Source organism: Aspergillus tanneri, assembly GCF_003426965.1.
Source record: "Aspergillus tanneri strain NIH1004 chromosome Unknown AapTan_5_pilon_pilon_pilon, whole genome shotgun sequence".
Taxonomy (NCBI): Eukaryota; Fungi; Ascomycota; class Eurotiomycetes; order Eurotiales; family Aspergillaceae; genus Aspergillus; species Aspergillus tanneri.
Window position 1 is genome coordinate 3,110,395 of NW_022984632.1, and position 18,756 is coordinate 3,129,150.

At 48.9% G+C, this 18,756-nt stretch overlaps 6 protein-coding genes across 6 annotated transcripts; 3 read left to right on the plus strand and 3 right to left on the minus strand.

The window, feature by feature from the left end:
* Positions 1-200: 200 nt before the first annotated feature.
* On the minus strand, positions 201-3,223 carry MSH4 (MutS family protein MSH4; the record flags this gene model as incomplete). Its single annotated transcript, XM_033575010.1, has 8 exons — positions 201-1,696; positions 1,748-1,835; positions 1,890-1,993; positions 2,084-2,210; positions 2,263-2,303; positions 2,362-2,537; positions 2,595-2,680; positions 2,729-3,223. 8 exons carry the CDS (start codon positions 3,221-3,223, stop codon positions 201-203), a joined length of 2,613 nt encoding a protein of 870 aa, XP_033423028.1.
* A 222-nt stretch (positions 3,224-3,445) lies between these two features.
* ATNIH1004_010441 (WD40 repeat domain-containing protein) lies at positions 3,446-5,140 on the plus strand (the record flags this gene model as incomplete). The annotated part of the gene is made up of 3 exons (XM_033575011.1): positions 3,446-3,670; positions 3,738-4,828; positions 4,897-5,140. The coding sequence occupies 3 exons, from the start codon at positions 3,446-3,448 to the stop codon at positions 5,138-5,140; spliced, it is 1,560 nt and encodes a 519-aa protein (XP_033423029.1).
* Positions 5,141-5,371: 231 nt separating this feature from the next.
* On the minus strand, positions 5,372-6,027 carry ATNIH1004_010442 (putative IgE binding protein; the record flags this gene model as incomplete). The annotated part of the gene is made up of 2 exons (XM_033575012.1): positions 5,372-5,695; positions 5,782-6,027. The coding sequence occupies 2 exons, from the start codon at positions 6,025-6,027 to the stop codon at positions 5,372-5,374; spliced, it is 570 nt and encodes a 189-aa protein (XP_033423030.1).
* Positions 6,028-7,221: 1,194 nt separating this feature from the next.
* On the minus strand, positions 7,222-8,464 carry ATNIH1004_010443 (velvet factor family protein; the record flags this gene model as incomplete). The annotated part of the gene is made up of 4 exons (XM_033575013.1): positions 7,222-7,486; positions 7,550-8,032; positions 8,084-8,163; positions 8,225-8,464. The coding sequence occupies 4 exons, from the start codon at positions 8,462-8,464 to the stop codon at positions 7,222-7,224; spliced, it is 1,068 nt and encodes a 355-aa protein (XP_033423031.1).
* Positions 8,465-11,456: 2,992 nt separating this feature from the next.
* On the plus strand, positions 11,457-12,020 carry ATNIH1004_010444 (gamma-glutamylcyclotransferase family protein; the record flags this gene model as incomplete). The annotated part of the gene is made up of 1 exon (XM_033575014.1): positions 11,457-12,020. The coding sequence occupies one exon, from the start codon at positions 11,457-11,459 to the stop codon at positions 12,018-12,020; it is 564 nt and encodes a 187-aa protein (XP_033423032.1).
* A 5,167-nt stretch (positions 12,021-17,187) lies between these two features.
* ATNIH1004_010445 (uncharacterized protein) lies at positions 17,188-18,622 on the plus strand (the record flags this gene model as incomplete). The annotated part of the gene is made up of 2 exons (XM_033575015.1): positions 17,188-17,259; positions 17,525-18,622. The coding sequence occupies 2 exons, from the start codon at positions 17,188-17,190 to the stop codon at positions 18,620-18,622; spliced, it is 1,170 nt and encodes a 389-aa protein (XP_033423033.1).
* Between the last annotated feature and the right edge of the window lie 134 nt (positions 18,623-18,756).

An 18,756-nucleotide genomic window follows, 5' to 3' on the forward strand; every position in this document is an offset into this window, starting at 1 on the left:
CTATTTGCCTTTCTTTCTTCACAAATTACCAATAGAGCTATACGTTGGATTAGTTTTTGCTTTGAGCGATCAGAATAGATATACATATTTCTATTTACCTTGGTAGTGGTAGCTTTGGTATGGATATAGAACTAATAAACTACCTACACTATAACGATATTACTTCTGGTTCACAAGTTGCTTTTATAAAAGAGAAGAAATCACGCATTCAACAAATAATCTTTCTCTGAGATATCGGAAGATATTTCAACAACCGGCATTTGTATTTTCCTTTGCGACAAGGTAGCAGAGGACGGAATATCACCCTGTGTATCCTCTCTGCGTCGTCCCGAAGACTCAGATCTCTGTTCATCCGTTGACGTATCATACGACTCCACCAGCCTAGCGGACTGGTCTTCACCTATGGTTTCCACTTCTGTGGTGTCTTCCCTCTCATTAGTGCTGTGATTCTGCTCGGCGCTGAACTCGTCATCGTCACCATCATCATCACCATCTATAGCAGCCATATGCAATACAAAATCATCTTGTAGTTTCTTCAACCATTTTCTCAGGCCCTCACCTTCGAGGCTCCCTTGACGCGCTTGGAGGAGCTGCTCACGGAGCGAAAGAAGTAGGTTCCGTTTTAGAGACACGGCTAACGCGCTCGACTTGCTGTGTCGACGCTGGGAAATCTCATTCATTTTCTCGGATACTTTTCGCGCGGTCTCAAGCATGAGGGGTGGTAAATCGACCAGTTTGGCAAGAGTCAATCCATAAAAGGATTTCGTATTGGGGCCTTCGGCGATCTTGTACAGCATTGTCATCTTCGATGCATCGGAGGATATCTCCGCCGCTAGGTGCAAATTGAGGACGCCGCTCCGCTCGGCTAGAATCGTGGCCAGGTCGTGGAAACGTGTGACGAACCAGACGAGCGCTTGGCTTTGGATTAGGGCTTCCGCAATGGCGATGGCGATGGCGAGACCGTCGGTGGTGCTCGTACCGCGGCCGAGTTCATCTTCTATGACCATGCTGCGCGGGGAGATGTTGCGCAGAATGATTGCCATTTCGCTCATCTCGGCGGCAAAGGTGGATACATTGGCGTTGAGGTCGTCGGACGTGGAGACACGAGCAAAAAGCTGGTGGACTATGCGAAAGGAAGCATACTCTGCTGGGATGAAGCAGCCTATCTGCGCCATGACGGTCATTAGAGCTAGAGAGCGGATGTAGGTGGATTTCCCACTCATGTTGCAACCCGTGATGATCTGGAAGCGGGATTGCTGCGTCGCGTAAGCATCATTAGGAATGAATTTCTTCTGGTGGATTTTCTCGTGGATTGGATGGCTTCCGGATTTGATGGCCAGAACATCGGTCAATTCCGGACGGATGTAATCGTTGCATGTGGTGAGTTGGGCGAATGCAGCTAACATGTCGAGCATGGCAATGGCTTCGCTCACTCTGAAGAGGTTGGAAATTTCCGTGCAGAGGTCTCCGATCAGTTCCTGGATGGCTTGGTCGCTCATGCTGACTACTTGGTTATGCGCGTCGGTGATTTTCTGGTTCAGCTTGACGAGATCAAGTGTTTGACATTCGATGCGATTCTTTCTGCGGTATATGTTGATGAACACATCTGGGAGTGAGTCTAGATCTACTGCTGGGAGGCTTATGTAGAATTGGCGAGCCTTATCGAACCGCAGATCTAGGCCAAGACCATGGGCTTCTGTTTGAAGTTAGTTTATTACCAAGAGATTCTGGGTTGATATTCAGCTACCTGAGAGCTTTGCTACCAACTCTGCTGCGTCTATGTTTGTTTCTTTGTAGGTTTGTCTCGCTACATCGAGAAGACTATTGACTCCCGCCTTTGACCAGAGGTTTGGTTACTTGGAGTATAGCAGATGGAGTAGTGTCGTTACCTTGACACAGTAAATGCGCTGATTTCTCAGGTCAAGCGGCTTGGTCTGGTATGTTATATATTCGTTGATTGTAGCTTCAATCAAATGTTCTACCTCTTGATGGCCTGCTGGGGCACACAGCTATGGACACTTCAGTTAGTCTTATTCTTCACTAAGTAGTAAGCAAGCAATCTTTCTGATGGTCAGTAAAAGACTGCTCTGTGCCGGAGCAAGCGCCTTGTACACGTTCTTGATCGAAGAAACGTATGTTTTCAACATGATGATATTGTTGACGGATTGCTCGATATATTGGAAGGTTTGTTTAGTAGGAACGAGAATAAGCTTAGCTGTCAGTTGCAGTTGGAATGTGCATTGGGCACTCGGCAAAACTCACCGATGTTAGAATCCTGTCTGCATCAACAGATCCCTTCAAAGCTGTACGGAAGACATTAGTGCATCGTTGTGTAGGCGGTCCGACGTGTCTTTCACAAACCTTGTCGGACAGATACTAACATCTCCTCTTTCGTAGATAGGTCATCCACTGCATCATATCTTGCCAATAGCTTCGACTCTTCAGTGGAAGGCTGCAAGATGTTGGCTCGGAGGAGTCTTGCCCCCATAGGGGTCAGGGTCTCATTCAGTAGCCCAAACAAGCTATTTTTGGACTTTCTGCTATAAAGGTTCTGGACCAGCTCTATGGATACTATAGTGGATAAGTCGACCAACATGGACCCCTGTGAGGGCCCAAAGCGGATGCGATGAGAGCGCGCAGTGAACGTCTTGTTCAGTTCCACCTCGACATACTTGAGGACCTACAAAGAGTTAGCGGTATCTATGTGATTCACACTCCCTTCGCGTACGGCAGCAAAGCAGCAAGCAGCGAAATAATTCCCCCCAAACGTAATCTTGATCGACTCAGCATCGGCTGGAAAAGCTAGCCGGTCTACATAATCGTGACCGCTTCTATCCGACCAGAATTTGCGATCGAGGAAGGTGATGGTGGCATTCGAAATATTTTCTTGAATTATATAACATAACGTGGATTCTTTGGCCGGATTCATGAATAGGATCTCCGTCGGCTCAAACACTCCGATCTTCGTCACCGTCTTGACATAGGTCTGGCTGTCGCATATCTGACACAGGACCGTTTCGGCGGTGGACAGATTAACAAAAGCAAGACCAACAGTCGATAAAATACCGCGGGATTCGCTAACAGCACAGATGATATCCTGGGAAGCAACGCTTGTCGCCGTGGTGGTAGGTCGAGTGGTAGTCCTGGGTAGCCCGTTGGTCTGTCTAGAGAGAGGGGCGAAGGAGTCGCTGGTGGCGATAGATGATGCTCTCGATGAAAACATCATGAATATCCGAGAAAATTGTATCTACTAGCGATCTCTTGATGCAATTCAGCGGAGATGAAGTATGTGACAAGACGACGAGATGGAAAAGAGTATAGATCTAGGAGACCGAATGCGGTTTAGCCCCGACCCACTTACGCGATAAGTTTTGATAATCGAATTTTTTTTAATGAAAAGCTGCATATTCAAGGACTGTCGGGACTGCACTAAAATTTTGGCACGATGGCGACTCTTCTACCCCCTCCGACAAAGCGTCAAAAGACGGAGCAAGCTGAGAAGGCCCGTCAGCAGCAAGAAATCCAGAGCATCCCCGATAATCTTGGAAGCATCCGGGTGCAATTCTTCGACCAAGCGACGGGCTCGGCAACGGGCCCTGCGGTGTCAGTTCCTGTGGCCGATGCGAACGTCAAAAATCTTGAAACGCTCCTGAACACATTACAAGGCAATGTAGGTACGCAACGGGGTCCAATAGCTAGCCTATTCTTCGGGGCTAATGTGAATTCTTGTCCGACAGGAGGATGATGAACGAGTACCGTACCGATTCAGCTACCAATGCGAAGACAAAAACAAAGACAAAGACAACCAGACAATCGACATCCTCGCAGACCTATATCACTCCCTCTTGCAGCCCGGCGTTAAGACGACCGAAGACACCATCCATCTCTACTACACTCCTCAGGCAGTTTTCCGAGTGAAAGCCGTGTCGCGCTGTTCAGCCTCTATTGCCGGTCATGGAGAAGCAATTCTAGCAACATCGTTCTCTCCCGCTTCGTCGTCCACCATGGTCACAGGGAGCGGAGATGCGACTGCCCGTGTCTGGGATTGCGACACCGGAACTCCCCTGCACACGCTCAAGGGACACACCAGCTGGGTTCTGGCGGTGGCCTACTCGCCCAACGGGGCGATAATTGCCACAGGAAGTATGGATAACACCATTCGTCTGTGGGATGCAAAGAAGGGCCAGGCACTGGGCGGGCCGCTGAAGGGACATGCGAAATGGATCACCAGTCTGGCGTGGGAACCGTACCATATGCAGGAGACGGGCCGACCGCGGCTTGCGTCGGCGTCCAAGGATTCGACTGTTCGTATCTGGGATGTGGTCTCTAAGCGAATCGACATGGTTCTGTCGGGCCATAAGGGATCCGTCACCTGTGTGCGATGGGGCGGAACGGGGAAGATCTACACGTCCTCCCACGATCGAACTATCAAAGTGTGGAATGCGCAGAATGGAACCCTGGCTCAGACGCTCTCTGCGCATGCTCACCGAGTCAACCATCTCGCTCTATCGACGGACTTTGTCCTTCGGACCGCCTACCATGACCACACAGGCCAAGTGCCCCATAGCGAGTCAGAAAAGGTGGCTGCCGCTAAGAAGCGATTCGAACAGGCGGCCACGATCAACAAAAAGATCGTCGAGAAGCTGGTCTCGGCCAGCGATGACTTCACCATGTATCTATGGGAACCGGAAAGCTCCGGTAAACCGGTGGCACGACTGCTGGGCCACCAGAAAGAGGTCAATCACGTAACGTTTTCGCCGGACATGGCATATATTGCATCGGCGGGGTTCGATAACCACGTCAAACTGTGGAACGCCCGTGATGGAAAGTGAGTCGATCCTGTATAAAAATCGGTGGTATGTATCTGTTCGTCCGCTAACATAGGTGTCCTGACAGATTCATTACCACTTTCCGAGGCCATGTTGGGGCCGTCTACCAGTGTTGCTTCTCGGCTGATTCGCGGCTGTTGGTGTCTTCGTCAAAGGACACTACATTGAAGGTATGGAATCTGCGCACGGGTAAACTCTCCATGGATCTCCCGGGTCACAAAGACGAAGTGTATGCGGTGGACTGGAGCCCGGATGGACAGAAGGTTGGCAGTGGTGGGAAGGATAAGGCCGTTCGGATATGGAGGAATTAATGTAGATATGAAGTAAGCAATACAATTGCGATACCCTGATACTAGCATCTTTAACCCGTAGTTAGTAGCAGTGGTTTGACAAAGCAAAACGTTCTTCAACTGATCTTATTTCATCACGGATGCTATATATAAAAACACAGACGACTCGTGTATACAATACAGAGGCACACGTCTTCCCTCAATCTCATCCATCCCTCTCCCAAACAGGCATGTCAAACTATACAGTCTAGTCTAGATATATTGCCAAGCAGCAGCCCCGCTGTCCGCCTTGGGAGCCATGGCGGAGAAACCCAAACAATCCTCAACATTGCCAGTGGGGACGGTGGCGTTCTGCAGGTTTGCGAAAACCTGCCACCGTTGGTCCTTCGTAGGACAGGCCATGAAACCGGAAGCACCCCAGCCGGTGAAGGTGTAGTGGCCGAAGTTTTCGCCGGGCTCGTAACTGAAGGGACCCAGGGCCGAGCCAGGAGGAACGTACGCCGAGTGAGCCTGGGTGAAACTCAGGGCACCGTCAGGGTTGACGTAAACTTGTTGGCCACCGGGGACCATGACGTTCTGTTTTTGTTGATATGGTTAGTGCTGTATTTGAGAGATGTATGGATGTATGCACGGAGAGCTGGTCGGCTCTACAGGTTACGTACCAGGCCGCTTCCGCCCGGAGCAAAGACGGTCGAAGTCCCCGGGGGACAGCCCTTTCCTTCAGGAAGGGGACAGTAGGTGGAGGCTTTTCCTCCAAGGTAAAAGTGCTGACCTGCGGCGTTCATGGGCAGGAGGTGGATGGGCGAGGCCGAACGGGAGGACATCACACCAAAGGCTGGGTTATCATCCTTGGTGGGAGCGGCAGCCGCCAACAGAGGGAGGGCGAGAGAAGCAAAGGAGAATTTCATGGTTGACTGAAGGATTTGTGGTGACAATAATAATAGAACCGATGGTATTGAGAGTAATGGGAGAAACAATCGTGTTGACGAAGCGATCCTCCCGTATTTATATTCACAAGCGCGAAGAGACTGGAGCTTGCGACGGGAGAAATAGGTTACATCGGTAAGGCCACACGGGATAGCAATGAGTTATAGCATACAATCATCTCATCACTTTGAGCAGCTGCTGCGGGAAGGACCCGGCGGGGATGCTCTATAGGATGTGGATCATGGCCTATCAGGTGAGCATCAGGAGAGCCACCATCGACCGCTAAACTGAAACCGCATCGTAGCGAGCAGGCCCGATACGGGAGCAAAAAAAATTCCCCGTGCGGAGAATTATGACGTATATTGTTGTGGGGGTGCAGAATGGCTATGAAGTGGATGGATCAGCATCGCGTTGTCTCACTCTCTGAGACATTCAATTCAACAGTCACTGGTTCGGGCCCCAATTTTTGCCGCGGGCTGCACCAGACAACTAGGAGGGTTGGAAAGGTGCGAAGATGTTTTTACTGGCTGAGAGTAGTTCATGGAAGTGAACACGCGACGATCCAGTGGAAGCCGACGAGTGGAAGCTGTTCAATGGAAACTATTAACTTGGTGGAATTCGTTAGTTACCCCCAAAGTCAATATCATCATCGGTGGATACCAGACCCTGAAGAATCGAATCCACGCTCTATTCTTAGACATTGGCCACCTGAAGAACACCTTGCAGCGAGATAACCACCTTTGTTTCTCTTTTTTCTCTCTCTCTTTTTTTTTTTTTGGTTCAGAATTAATTTTTTGTTTTGTTTGGATCCGTTTTCTAATTCTAGCCAGACCAGATAGCCAGCCTTCCGTCATGTGCGCACACTTGACGTCAACAAGTTCCAAAATGAAATACAAGGGAAATATGGATAGCAAAGCCGGGGTAAAAAAAAGAGATATCAAACGAAAGAAAGAAGCAGCCAAGAACCCCATAGTACCAATTCCAATTATAGCAATACAGCCCAGCCGTTGGGAAGAAGAAAGCAAATCAATCGCCCGTCCAATAACACCGCCAACCAAAGCCAACAAAAAAAAAGCCCTGACCCCTTAAACCAGGTAGGCGCAAAAAGAAGTCCCATCCTGATATGAATAGCATCCCGTTTTTTCTTTCCAATTCACCCGAGTCATCCAATAGCATTAGTCGTAATCGTCCCCGTCATCATCGTCGTTATTACGCCCTCGTGAGCCCTTCACGCCATCTTTGCGAATCGGGATTTTGATGCCTTGAAGAGCGAAGCATTTACTCAGCGCCGTACTCTCAATCACACCGGGAAATTTCTTGGCGGAAAACACTTGGAAGGGCTCAGAGAAGACAGAGGCTAGGATTTTGGGGGAGCCGTGATTGATCACGGTCACTCCATTCGAGGACTCCGTGCCGACGTTGACAAAACTCATTTTAAGACTGCAGCGGGGGTCAGCGCCAGACTGAGACATTGGTCACCGCGAGGACCGTCTTAAAACTTACCGAAAAACTCCTTCTGTTCGTACGCTCAAATCCTGCAGAATAAACCAGACGCCGATCTTGTTCTCCGGATCCGTCAGTCGAAATGCGCTGGCGCTCAAGCTTCCAATGAGATTGCGCGTGAACATGCCTCCCGGTCCAGCGCTCACTGGCTGTGCAGGGGAAATGTTCGTGGGCGGCATATGGCCGCCAGGGGGGTAGTATGACTGGTAGTATGGGGCTTGTGGGTTGGCGCTGTAGGCGTTGGGGTATTGGAGCTGGGGGTTCCCCCCATAGTAATTGTTCATAGGTGGAAAAGGGACCGTCTGGCCATAGGCGTTTTGAGCATACTGCGGATAGGGATTTTGAGGAGGTGGTGGGTATGACGAAGACATGGCCGTGGATATTGAGGGTGACGTAGCCGAATGCTTCACCAGATTCACCTCGCTGGTCCCATCTGAATTCCATAGGTCTACCATCAGAACATAGAAGGAAGTATCAAGTTCACTGTGATGCAGTTTAGCTTCTAGTATCTCCTAGCCAGTGGAAGCCGCGTACTTTATATCGATTTCTTTTTCGGTCTGCGCGTCTCGTACAATTAGACGAATGCAAGGAGGAGGTGTAATAGGTCTCCGGTCCTAAATAGAAGTCTCTATGTCAGCCAGGCAATCCATCAAAGCTCGACATATAAGAACCCACCTTGTCGCCAAAGCCACACATTCGAGCACGAACAGGCTGCTGCACCACTTGAAGGGACCAGGTGCGGTTGTTCTCATCAATGCCGGAAAACGGCACCAAGTGACTTGACGATTGTACCGGACCCGCAGACCCAGGGGTTGGATATGCTGAGGACGGGGGAGGGATTCGATCCATGGAGAGAGGTGGCGGTGGGGGTGGCGCCGCGTGAGTTCTTTCCTCGATAGTAGTATACATGGCCATGGTACTTGATCCAGAGGATGCTTCTTTTTATCTTGCTTCCTTTTTTTTTTATTTTTATTTTTACTTTTATTTTTTTTTTTGCCCCGACGTTGATGTTGGTGTTGACTTGTTATAACTTTTTCGCGAAGTGCAGGATTCAGAGCCGAAAAATACGGGACGTTGAGGTGATGCTAAAGCTAGTAGAGCAAGATCGACGTCACCGTCGGAGCGTCAACTCTTAAGCGACAATGAGGGGTGCTTTCTGCCGCGACCGGAGTGACGACAGTCTCTCTCTCAAGAGCTTCCGCACGGCCGTACGGGATCAGTCAGGCTGTCGAAATGGATGGTTCAAGTTTGTGGTTTTATATGACGGACGGATGAGAAAAGTTGTCGGGAGCTGGTGGCCGGGCGCAATTTCTTTTTGGGTTGAAGAGCTGAGGGAAAGTGGCGAAAGAGGGGTGGATATCGCCGGAGTCGTCGTTGATCTGAATCGAAGCGGGACAGCGGTCAGAAAAACCACGGCAGATTTGATGGAACAGAACAACCACCTACACGAAGCTAAAGATGCAGTATGTTCGATAGAAAGGTAGAAGAGGGTCTAAGGGGAAAATGAGGATCGCCTCTGGGTGAGCCGTAGCGAGAAGCTGTCAAACTGCGGGAGATTCACTAAGCCTTTCCACGGGTCGCCTTCAGAACCGAGGGTCGGCGCAAAGCAGCCACTCTTTAATTTTTCTCCTTGAGTGCTGTTCCTTTTCCTAGTGGGACCAAGATCATTACCTGGGGAGACGGATGATCAATGGAGAATACGAAAAGAGCCAGAGGTTGAAGGGGAAGCCGATGGCGAGAGGCGAAAGAAGTCGGGATAAGGGGAAAGAATAAGAGAAAGTGGGAAGGAGGAGGGGACAGAGTCGGGCAGTAGGAGCTGGGGAGGCCCAGACCAAGACTGGAGAGAGCAGTACCCGATGAGTTCATCTTTTTTTTTTTTTTTTTTCCTCTTTCTTTCTTTTCGTTCTCTGTGGACGGTGTTGTGCTCCGAATATCTGCTACTACTTTCCTGTATCGGTTAGATCCATTTAATCCTCCTCGCCTTTGATTTATCTACTTATAAACCAGAGCTACTGTTTCTCTCACCATGCCATTCGGATGAAAAGTGTCTCCTCCCCATAAACTAGACCAGACCAACTTTGAATGGGAAGGAAGATGTGCAGCCTCACGGATCAGGAGGCGATCAGCTAGGCGCAGGAACCTCACGACCCAGACGGTCGGGTTCAGTCCAGCAGGATGAATCAATCCTCTCATTGGATTGACCTTTGGTGCCCACCTTTCCAATCCCCGTCCAAGGGAAAACCGGGATTCTTATTCTTGTTTCTTTAGCATTGATCCCTTTGTCTTCTCCTGGGATTAAACTGATTGCAATGAGGATTTTTTAGGGTCCTCCCAACCTCCAGTTCTATTATTTTGCAAAATCCAATGATCATTCCCTCAGATAGGACCGGTAGGGTCAATATTTACCGAGTAGCTTCTAGTGAACTCCATTGGTGTCTTTTTTTGGGGGGGTTCAGGACCCGCCAGGATGCAACGGAAGAGGGGACTTGCGACCGAAATCGCCCTATCTATGGGTGGAAGCAGCCCAACAGTGGCAACCCCATCATTCTCAACCAACCAGCCAACTTGCCGGGTCTGGCGGATCCTCCAGGTTGGGTCGTTTCCGCTTTGGGTTAGTCCCGACACTGCCGTTTTCGGCCAGAGAGCAATAAGAACACATGAAGGGAAAAAAGTAAAGCGAATCTTGGATTCGTCTCAACAATGACTGAGGATTGACTAACTCCTTCGGAGTAACCACAGAGTACGGTCAAACTAAGCGAACTAATCTAAGTGTCCGACTGACTGGCGGGAAGTTGTTGTCTATCTAGTGACGTACTAAAGACCTATTGCTAGCTTTCTTGGCCGGATGGCCCCTCCGCCTGTCCTGGGATATTAATAAAAGAAGAAAAAGAAAGGAACCGGAGGAAATGCACCGTTGGACAATCTGGGCTACTCTGTACGTTCTCCCCAATCCTGCGAGCTTGATGAGGTACTAATCCGAAAGAAAGCTGTAGTTAGATAGAATGGCCACCATGGTTAAGCTGTAGATATGGCCCAACATGCACTCACCGGTCTGCTCCGAGACGCAGACCAGCGATCTTTTTTACTTATGTCCTTACCAAAAGCACCTTGGTCCATCACCCGTCTACTTCGTAGCACATCGAGCCAAGGAACAAGTCAACTTGACCGTAGTAGTGGATTCCTGGCACCGGATACGTGGGTAGGTTCTACTGTCGGCGTACGAAGTATGAAGTACAGTGGGAATATCCTTATTTATTTTGGTATTGATCCGGGATCGTTCTGTTTTAGGCTAGTTTTTGTTCCAGCGTCGGTGGTCTCATACAGTACATTCGTCGGTGTAATCTCTCCCATCATCGTCTGCCTGACATTTGCATCTCGGAGCCGATGTTGTCAACACCCCCGTTACTATGACTGCTATACCGCAGTAATAACAGGTGGGTGTTTTGGGAGGCAATAGATGGACAAGAAATAGGAGTGGTGAAGCTTTGTATGGTCAGCAATTTCATTTCTATCGTCCCCTCCACAATTCAAACGAGAATACATTAAACTGTGGACAGAATATCGTGTTGCATGCTTGCTGCTCCCAGATCAACTTGCCGATACAAACTCTTCCCATATTGCATACAGCAACTTGATTTTGATAAACTCGAGCCACAGTACGAGCTTGGCTATGGCTACGAACTATACCACGTGGTGCACTGGTACCAATGATATTTGACAGAACATTAGTGATTGTAGCAATAGTAATGTAAACCATAAAGCAATGTCTGTTCCTGCATTATAAAAATTGAGACCGAGCTGTCGGTTGATAGCTACACTAATCAATCATGTGAGGGGTCTGATGGCAGCAAACTGCCGACTTGCCCTCCATCGTCTTGTGCTTTCTGTTCATCCTATTACCCCCACCATGGCAGCTCCTCCACCTCCACCCCCTCCAGAGAAACATCTGTCAAAAATTTCCCCTATCGTCAAGAAGCTAAGGAGTGTTACGCCAACAGTATACCAGCCACCAAAGCCCTCGATCGAACTGTCCCCCGCTCCAACCGGCCCATATTTCTTCTACGGCACACTAACCGACTCCTCTATGGTTTCCGAAATCCTCAACCTTGATACGGAGCCTATCCTTCGGCCTGCAACGATTGTCGGCTACAAATGTAAAATGTGGGGCCAATATCCAGCCTTATTGCCTACCATCACCGACACAGTGGTAGAGGGATCGGTGTATCTCGTCCGTGGTCGAGAGGACGGCAGGAAATTAGCTGACTATGAAACGAGCAATTATCATCCTGTACCCTGTCGGATCTTGTATACAGATGGAAGAGAGCCCGCGCAGGACTGGGGTCACACATTTCAATTCGTTGGCAATGCCGATGATTTGAGCGAGGGAGAGTTTGATCTGCAGGTGTGGTTGAGACGAATGGGGAGACAAGCTGCACTGGAGCGCCTGGATGCTCGAAAGCATCTGAAGTGACCTTCGGGCCCTCTACATGCTATTTATCTTCTGGTTTGTTTATCCGGCAAACTACGTGTCCATAATGTGGCTTTGTACCGACTACCTGAAGTCTGACTCCCGGAAGACCTTGTGGCCAATCTACCACTGAGCTTCTAAGTTTATTGACTTGCATGGTCAGTAATTGTTCCTGTAGATGCCTATAGTCTATTAAATGTTCCCGAGGCGCCTGTGGCATCTGCATTAAATTTATTAACACCAGTGCTCTAAACATCTCTCAGGCGGTTTAAATTACCGACATGCATGGTCAGTTAGCATATGATTTGGATATCAGACAAGGCTTCCGTAGTTTGCCATTGGACATGTATGAGAGGAAGTTTCGACTATTTGACACGGCTAAGACTGGTTACTATCGCGCAGGTCTCTGTGGTGACACATTTCCGCGATGACGGCCAATGCAATGAGGAACCGACAAACTAGATGACTGATCTAGAAGCGTAGAGTGTCATCTAATGGAGCTATCTATTCCGATATTCTCACACTCTCTATCTGATGAACTGGTGATACCGGCAGCTCGCAGGACCACAGGGGACATACGAGCTTTCTTCAAGGAAGCCCCCAGGAACGGCAATACGTGGATGTCATTTATGCCACATTTTCGGTTGTCTGTCCACGTGTTGAGCCCACATTACTTCCGACTGCTCCTCAAACCCGGTATGTCATATATAGAAAGTAAAGCCCCTACCAGCAATATGTAGCCGATGACCTCTGAACGTGCTACCCCAAAGGGACAAGCTATGCATATTGTAGTATCATCATAATCTACGCATACTGGCTCGCATCAGGAAACACAGACGGTTTACAAGACCGTACTTGAACAGAACCCAGTAACTACAAGAACATGGTAAAAAAAGAAGCAGCTGACATTGAACAACGGTTCAGCAGAAACGGCCAGTCAGATCAGTTGGCAGTATAAGCTACGAGTGGACTGTCTACTACTGGCACGTTGACTTCTCAGGACAGTTATACGAGCTATGGCAGTCAGTTGCATAAGCTCTCTTACTCAGACAGGCAAGACACCGACCCAGAGACAAAATTTCACCATACAACAACGAGACCTGAGACCTGATCTACAGCCACTATGCTGACCAGCTAGCAATTCGATCTGGGCGTTTTCCCCCAGAAGATCTACAATTTAACATCAGATTTCTCCCCAGTGTGCGCAAGCCGACCAGCGTACGTAGTACTCATGATGAGACTGACGGGGCCCGAACCAACTGGAGGACTTTATGGGTGCCACTATGCAGGGTCCGGCACGGGACATTCTTACAATCTGGATGATGGCAACGGACCAACGTTATTAGGCCAGACAATGATGAAGAGTCTACAAGGGAAGGTAGGGGAATTATTGATTGCATGGACTGCCTGGGGTACTCATTGCTTTGCAATGTAAAATAGCCAAGATAGGACGGATATGAAGATGATCCTGTACATCCATCAGTCCCTTTCATGTACGCAAAACCTGATGTGATATAAATCCAAACATATCCATATCCATAGCGATAGATAGCTATAAATACCCTACCACATAGCCTCGTCTAGGGAACCATTCCATTCTAGGAATCTGTCTATTTACCTTAAAACCCTTGAGCAACTCAATCCGGCCCCAATCAACCAGAATCCCAATCCAGTATTGATATACCATGTACTCTATCCACGTATCCAAATCACACGATCTCATTAATTAATTAACCAACAAATACTGGATATACAGGTTTCACATAGGGGACATTAGTTGCATTTCATTCCCCATCATCTTCTTTTTGTTTAAACAACTAATGCCTCAGTACATAAAATGGTTGCCAAGGCCATATCCCGACAGAACCTACAGAGCAAGTAATTTGGTTACGAAGAGTAGCCCATTGGTCAACTCAAGTCTGTTGTTCTGATTTTCGGTTGTTTTGAAGAGCTTGCTAGGCCACCTATTGATAGACAGATATGTAAGTTGGTAGTTGGATAGTTGGTAAGGGAAAGGGTTATTTGTGTTGGATTGGTATAGATCTATGCTGTGTATAATTAGTATTATTAGAAGGTCTCCTGGAGGGATCTGAAGGATCTGTCAGAACATAGATGCAGAGCCATCATGCTTCTTGATTGAAGGCTGCATAAACCGCAACGGGATAGTACGTATGTGTGGAAAAAAATGCTGAGTATGACGTTTTCAACTCGCAATACTACTCCGGCTCAAATTCGGCAGAATCCAGGGACTTGCTCGGATGACTCAGATCATTTGTCCACGTTCTGGAAGAAAAAGCATCTACTTTGTAATGCCTACTGCTGTGGACTTTAATTAGACCATGTACGGAGCACACGAGGAGGCCCAGAGCAACCCTACTCAAGCCAAGACCACTCAGGAGGAACAACCGTATTAAAAGCCTCAAATGCAATCCACAATCCCCTTCAGGGTAAATGAGCACAGACACCAAAGTTGGGAAACCAAATCCTGAGCACAAGGCGAACCCTGTCTCGGTCCCAAATCCCTATCCGGCCCGGTCCCGCCAGGATCCATCCCACAGGCTAGACTGAATCCTCCTTCTTCCTTTGAGGGGCCACTTGGGGATGCAGTCTAGTCCGTGTTGTACTGGTACTGCTTGGGCCTAAAAAAGGACAGGCATGGAGCTTCTCATTGTCGTTTCTGTTTCGGCGCGGTTGGATTGGAAATGTCGTGTTCATGATGGTGGACCCGCTTGATTGGGTATACCTGGAGCTATATTTGGATGGTATGACACCCGCTGTCCATTCCTGTCTCCCTTTTTTGTCTCCAACACAGGGGCACCTAAAACAACGTCACGTCAACATGGGGAGTACTCCGTGATTACTTGAAATCATGCAACCGAAGTCGCTCTCCAATCATCCTCCATCGGTTATAACGGTCAGATATTAATACCTGTTCTCCATGACTTGCAGCTGTCGCCCTCGGTTTGGTAGTAAGTATGAGTGGATGGGGCCATACGGCTAGGTTTTTTTTTTTTTGGAGACTAACAGATTGGCCCTTCATTTTCATAGGCTGATCGTCCCGAACATAAAATCCTCGATTTTCTCGCGCAATTCTAACTCCTTCTAGACTCCCGGCAGAACTTCGCTGGGCCTGTCCCCGTCAAGATTCAGCTTGTACATCGGTATCTTTTCCGGGGGAATCAATAATAAGGAGCAATTCGTAAAAAGACCTGCCAAGATATTACCTTGAGCCCCAATGATTGGGGCGAGTCAGTGCATGGAGCTACTCTGGAGTAGACGGGATGACCTGGCCCCCAAATCATGCTGCCAACTGTGCCGCTTAATACACTCCATCGCTGATGCGACAAGCTCAGCGATTACCCTCCTGGGAATGGCTCCGCACTTCGTAGGTTTTGCGGTAAGGATCGTCTCGTGGGGGATCCATACGGAGTAATCCCAGATGCCTATAGATACCTATGCTATGGTTGAATGCCATCTTTTTATCTTTCACTGAAGCAAGGTGCAAGCGGGAGTGTTTCCTGCTACGGCCGTTGGTAGCATGTCCATCGGTCTGCATATATCCCCTCAGGTTTTCATACTCAAACCGGCTTCACCGATAGCCTGCTACAATCATGCGGCCCACGAACATTGCTGGCTGGCCCTATAGCCCACAGCCGCAGCCCAGTATACTCAGTTGTCGATACTGAATGCTCGAAAGCGACGAGGTTCGTAACATTGTGGCCTTGTGGGCGATTTTTGCGGAATTCCAAGTCCGACGGCGCATGAGTGACCAGTTTCTTTGTGAAAACTTGGTTGAGTCCTTGCGCTGGCAGCGTGAGCTCACTGATACTGGGATGATCTTCAACCAAAAGAAAATAAAAGAAAAAAGGTCAGAGCTCGCATACTCATCAGCGAAACTGCTCAAAAGCTTCTATCAATTCATCGACCTAGTAGGATCCTCGAAAAAAAATATATTCTGTAACTGATAGTAGACTACGGAACCCCGCGTGGGGAGTCCGATCATCGACTTCGTTGTTATTGCGAAGTGTTGGATGTACTCCGTCACTGTCAACCTCATTGAGGAGACAATCCAATCAACAGGCAGCGGCAGGCCCAAGACCAGATTTTCCCTGAAACGGCAAAAGCAGGGTTCGTTGACGCCTTGCGCCCTTGCCAAGATAGGTCTAGGGCAGTAGATTCTTGGACTTAAAACTCTACGGCTCACCAACCAGGACAAGTGGGAATAAAGGTGGACTGCACTAAGAAGTAGCTGTGACTGTCGTTTATCCCAAGACGGCATGACGAGAGACATGCGCTGGTGGCCAATAACTAGCTGGAGGCCCAAGATGAGTGTACCGCTGGTCTGGTCTTTGCTGAAACATTTTCTAACTGTTCCTATTTCCCCTTCATCTGGTCCTCGCCAAACTGGCAGGTTTACTTAGAGTGTTCATAATAAGGGGGGCTGTACAGTCGTCGCCTCCATTGAGAATGAGTTAAGCGCGCTGTGGAGACCATCATTCGCCGATTTCGTAAAGATATCACCGGGACTGAGCGGCAAGGGCCCAAAAACTTGGGTAAACCGAGCCCTGTATACTAGTTACTACCCCGTATGTGGACCAACGATGAACGATAGTAAAGAGCTCAGACCTTCCGAGAAAGGAGAACTGTTCTATTACCTATTTCTTTCGGCTGAAAATAATACCAATCAGCGCCCCCCAGCCCATACTGCATTGTCATATGCGTGTTGTAGGGGCATTCGGTCCCAAGTGGCTGGTGGCCACGACGGCAATGCAGTCAGCATTGTTTTGCCTCCCCGAGGTTTGTACGCATTTACTAGTTTTGTTATGACGTTGAAGAAATAATGGATTTAGAGACCCACCACGGAGGGAAAAAAGCACTGATCTGTCTGTCGGTTACATGGAGGCTGACGGGGTGCTCTCTCCGGACGTATGGTCAGTCACAACAATTGAAAGGGGAAAAAAATGAATAATAATAAAATTAAAAATAAAAATAAAATAAAAATAAAAATAGGAATATATAAATACCGATTCCCTGGACCAAATCCCGGATACAGTATCTGACCGGGCCGCAGCATACTCAGACGCTACATAACGCACCGGTTCGTTCCTGCTTGATTGCAATGAAAAGAACCCGCTGGACTTGACGAACCGAAGGGAGCTTGCCCCCAGGAATGCCTCTGCGGCCTAGTTGCAAGGCCGCGTCGTGGAACGGCTGTTTGGACGGTAGTAATTGGCGAACGAAGGTATGTACCAGGCTCGACGAGGTTGTTTCATCTTCTGCTCTACTATTTCTCTTCAGGCCAAGCTCGCATGCCTGAATGCCTTGCTACCGAACACGCTGGAAGGCACCTGAGTAGATAGTGGCAGGTAATCTTGCCTAGCTGTTACTGGGACCGTGGCCGAATCATATCTGATACTAGTCATGTACTTAATAAGAGCTCTGATTGCCTCTCTATATCTCCCCCGCGCTTCTTGTCTCGGGCGTGTTTGCTGACAGTGTGAATCCAGTGCACCAACGAGCAAACCAAATGCTCTGGTTGCCTCCGAAACGACATAGTTTGCCAGTACTCGTCATCCACAGCCTGGGATTCACATGCATCACCTCCTATAACACCGCAATCACTCTCCAGCTCTTATCTCTTTGCGGACAACAGAGACTCGATGACTTCTGCCAGTTCTTGCACGCTTTCTTCGGACCTTAATACCCGTGATCTGGAACTCATGGTTCAATGGTGCACTGCGACGTATCGTTCCATCGCCCAAAATAGCACCGTGGAATGGATTTGGCATGCCGTCGTCCCGCGTGAGGCGATGCATTACCCATCTTTGATGCATGGCATTCTAGCTCTCTCCGCGTTGCATCTGTCAAATAGCAGTAGTGGGAGTGCGAAAGATGCTTACCTGACGGTGGCGCAGGTTCATCACAGTCGGGCTATTGTTGGAGTTTCACCTAAGGCGGCGGGAAGTCCCAATTTGTCCGATTGTAATGCGACATTTGCCTTATCCAGCATCATGATGGTGTATTGTTTTGGCATTGCCCGGATCCGAAGGCCAGCAAAAGAAGGCTCCCCACCCCTACAGGAACTATGTGCAGCCTTCCAACGTGCCCAAGAGTCGGCAAATGTGTTAGCAGTTCTGGTCGAGAGGGTAAGTCAGGGAGAGCTGCGACCACTGCTGGAATGCGACAACTGCCACCCGAAAATGCCCAACACCTCGAGAATGGCTATTATGACACTGTCACGACTAAATATGAGCCTCGCCGCTCGAGATCCAGGGCATGAAAAGGCCATGTACGATATAATCATTGAGCACCTGGGCCACTCGCTGGACAAACTCGCCAGAGGTGGAGAGGCCTTGGTTATTCTATTCTACTGGATATTCAATGTCCCAACTCGGTTCCAGGAGTTGTTAAAGGAGCATCGTCCTTTGGCGCTGGTTATCTTGGCCCACTATGCGGTGGTAATCCATTCGCTCAGAGGAAACTGGTGGATGGGTGATCTGGGAGCCCGCATTATTGAGTATATCGGTCAACGCCTGAGCGCAGAATGGAGGCCTTCAATCGACTGGGTGCTTGATGCAACTGGCTGTTATATTCCTCCAATCTGAGACTCTTGCTAGTTGGTCATGTTTTGCTTGCGTCTGGCCTTAAAGACCAGTGGTGCTCCTGGTGACTGAACGACGTTTAGCGTTTCACCTCCCGCCAAAAATCTCGCCTTCGGCCAGACTACCGCGGTTGATTT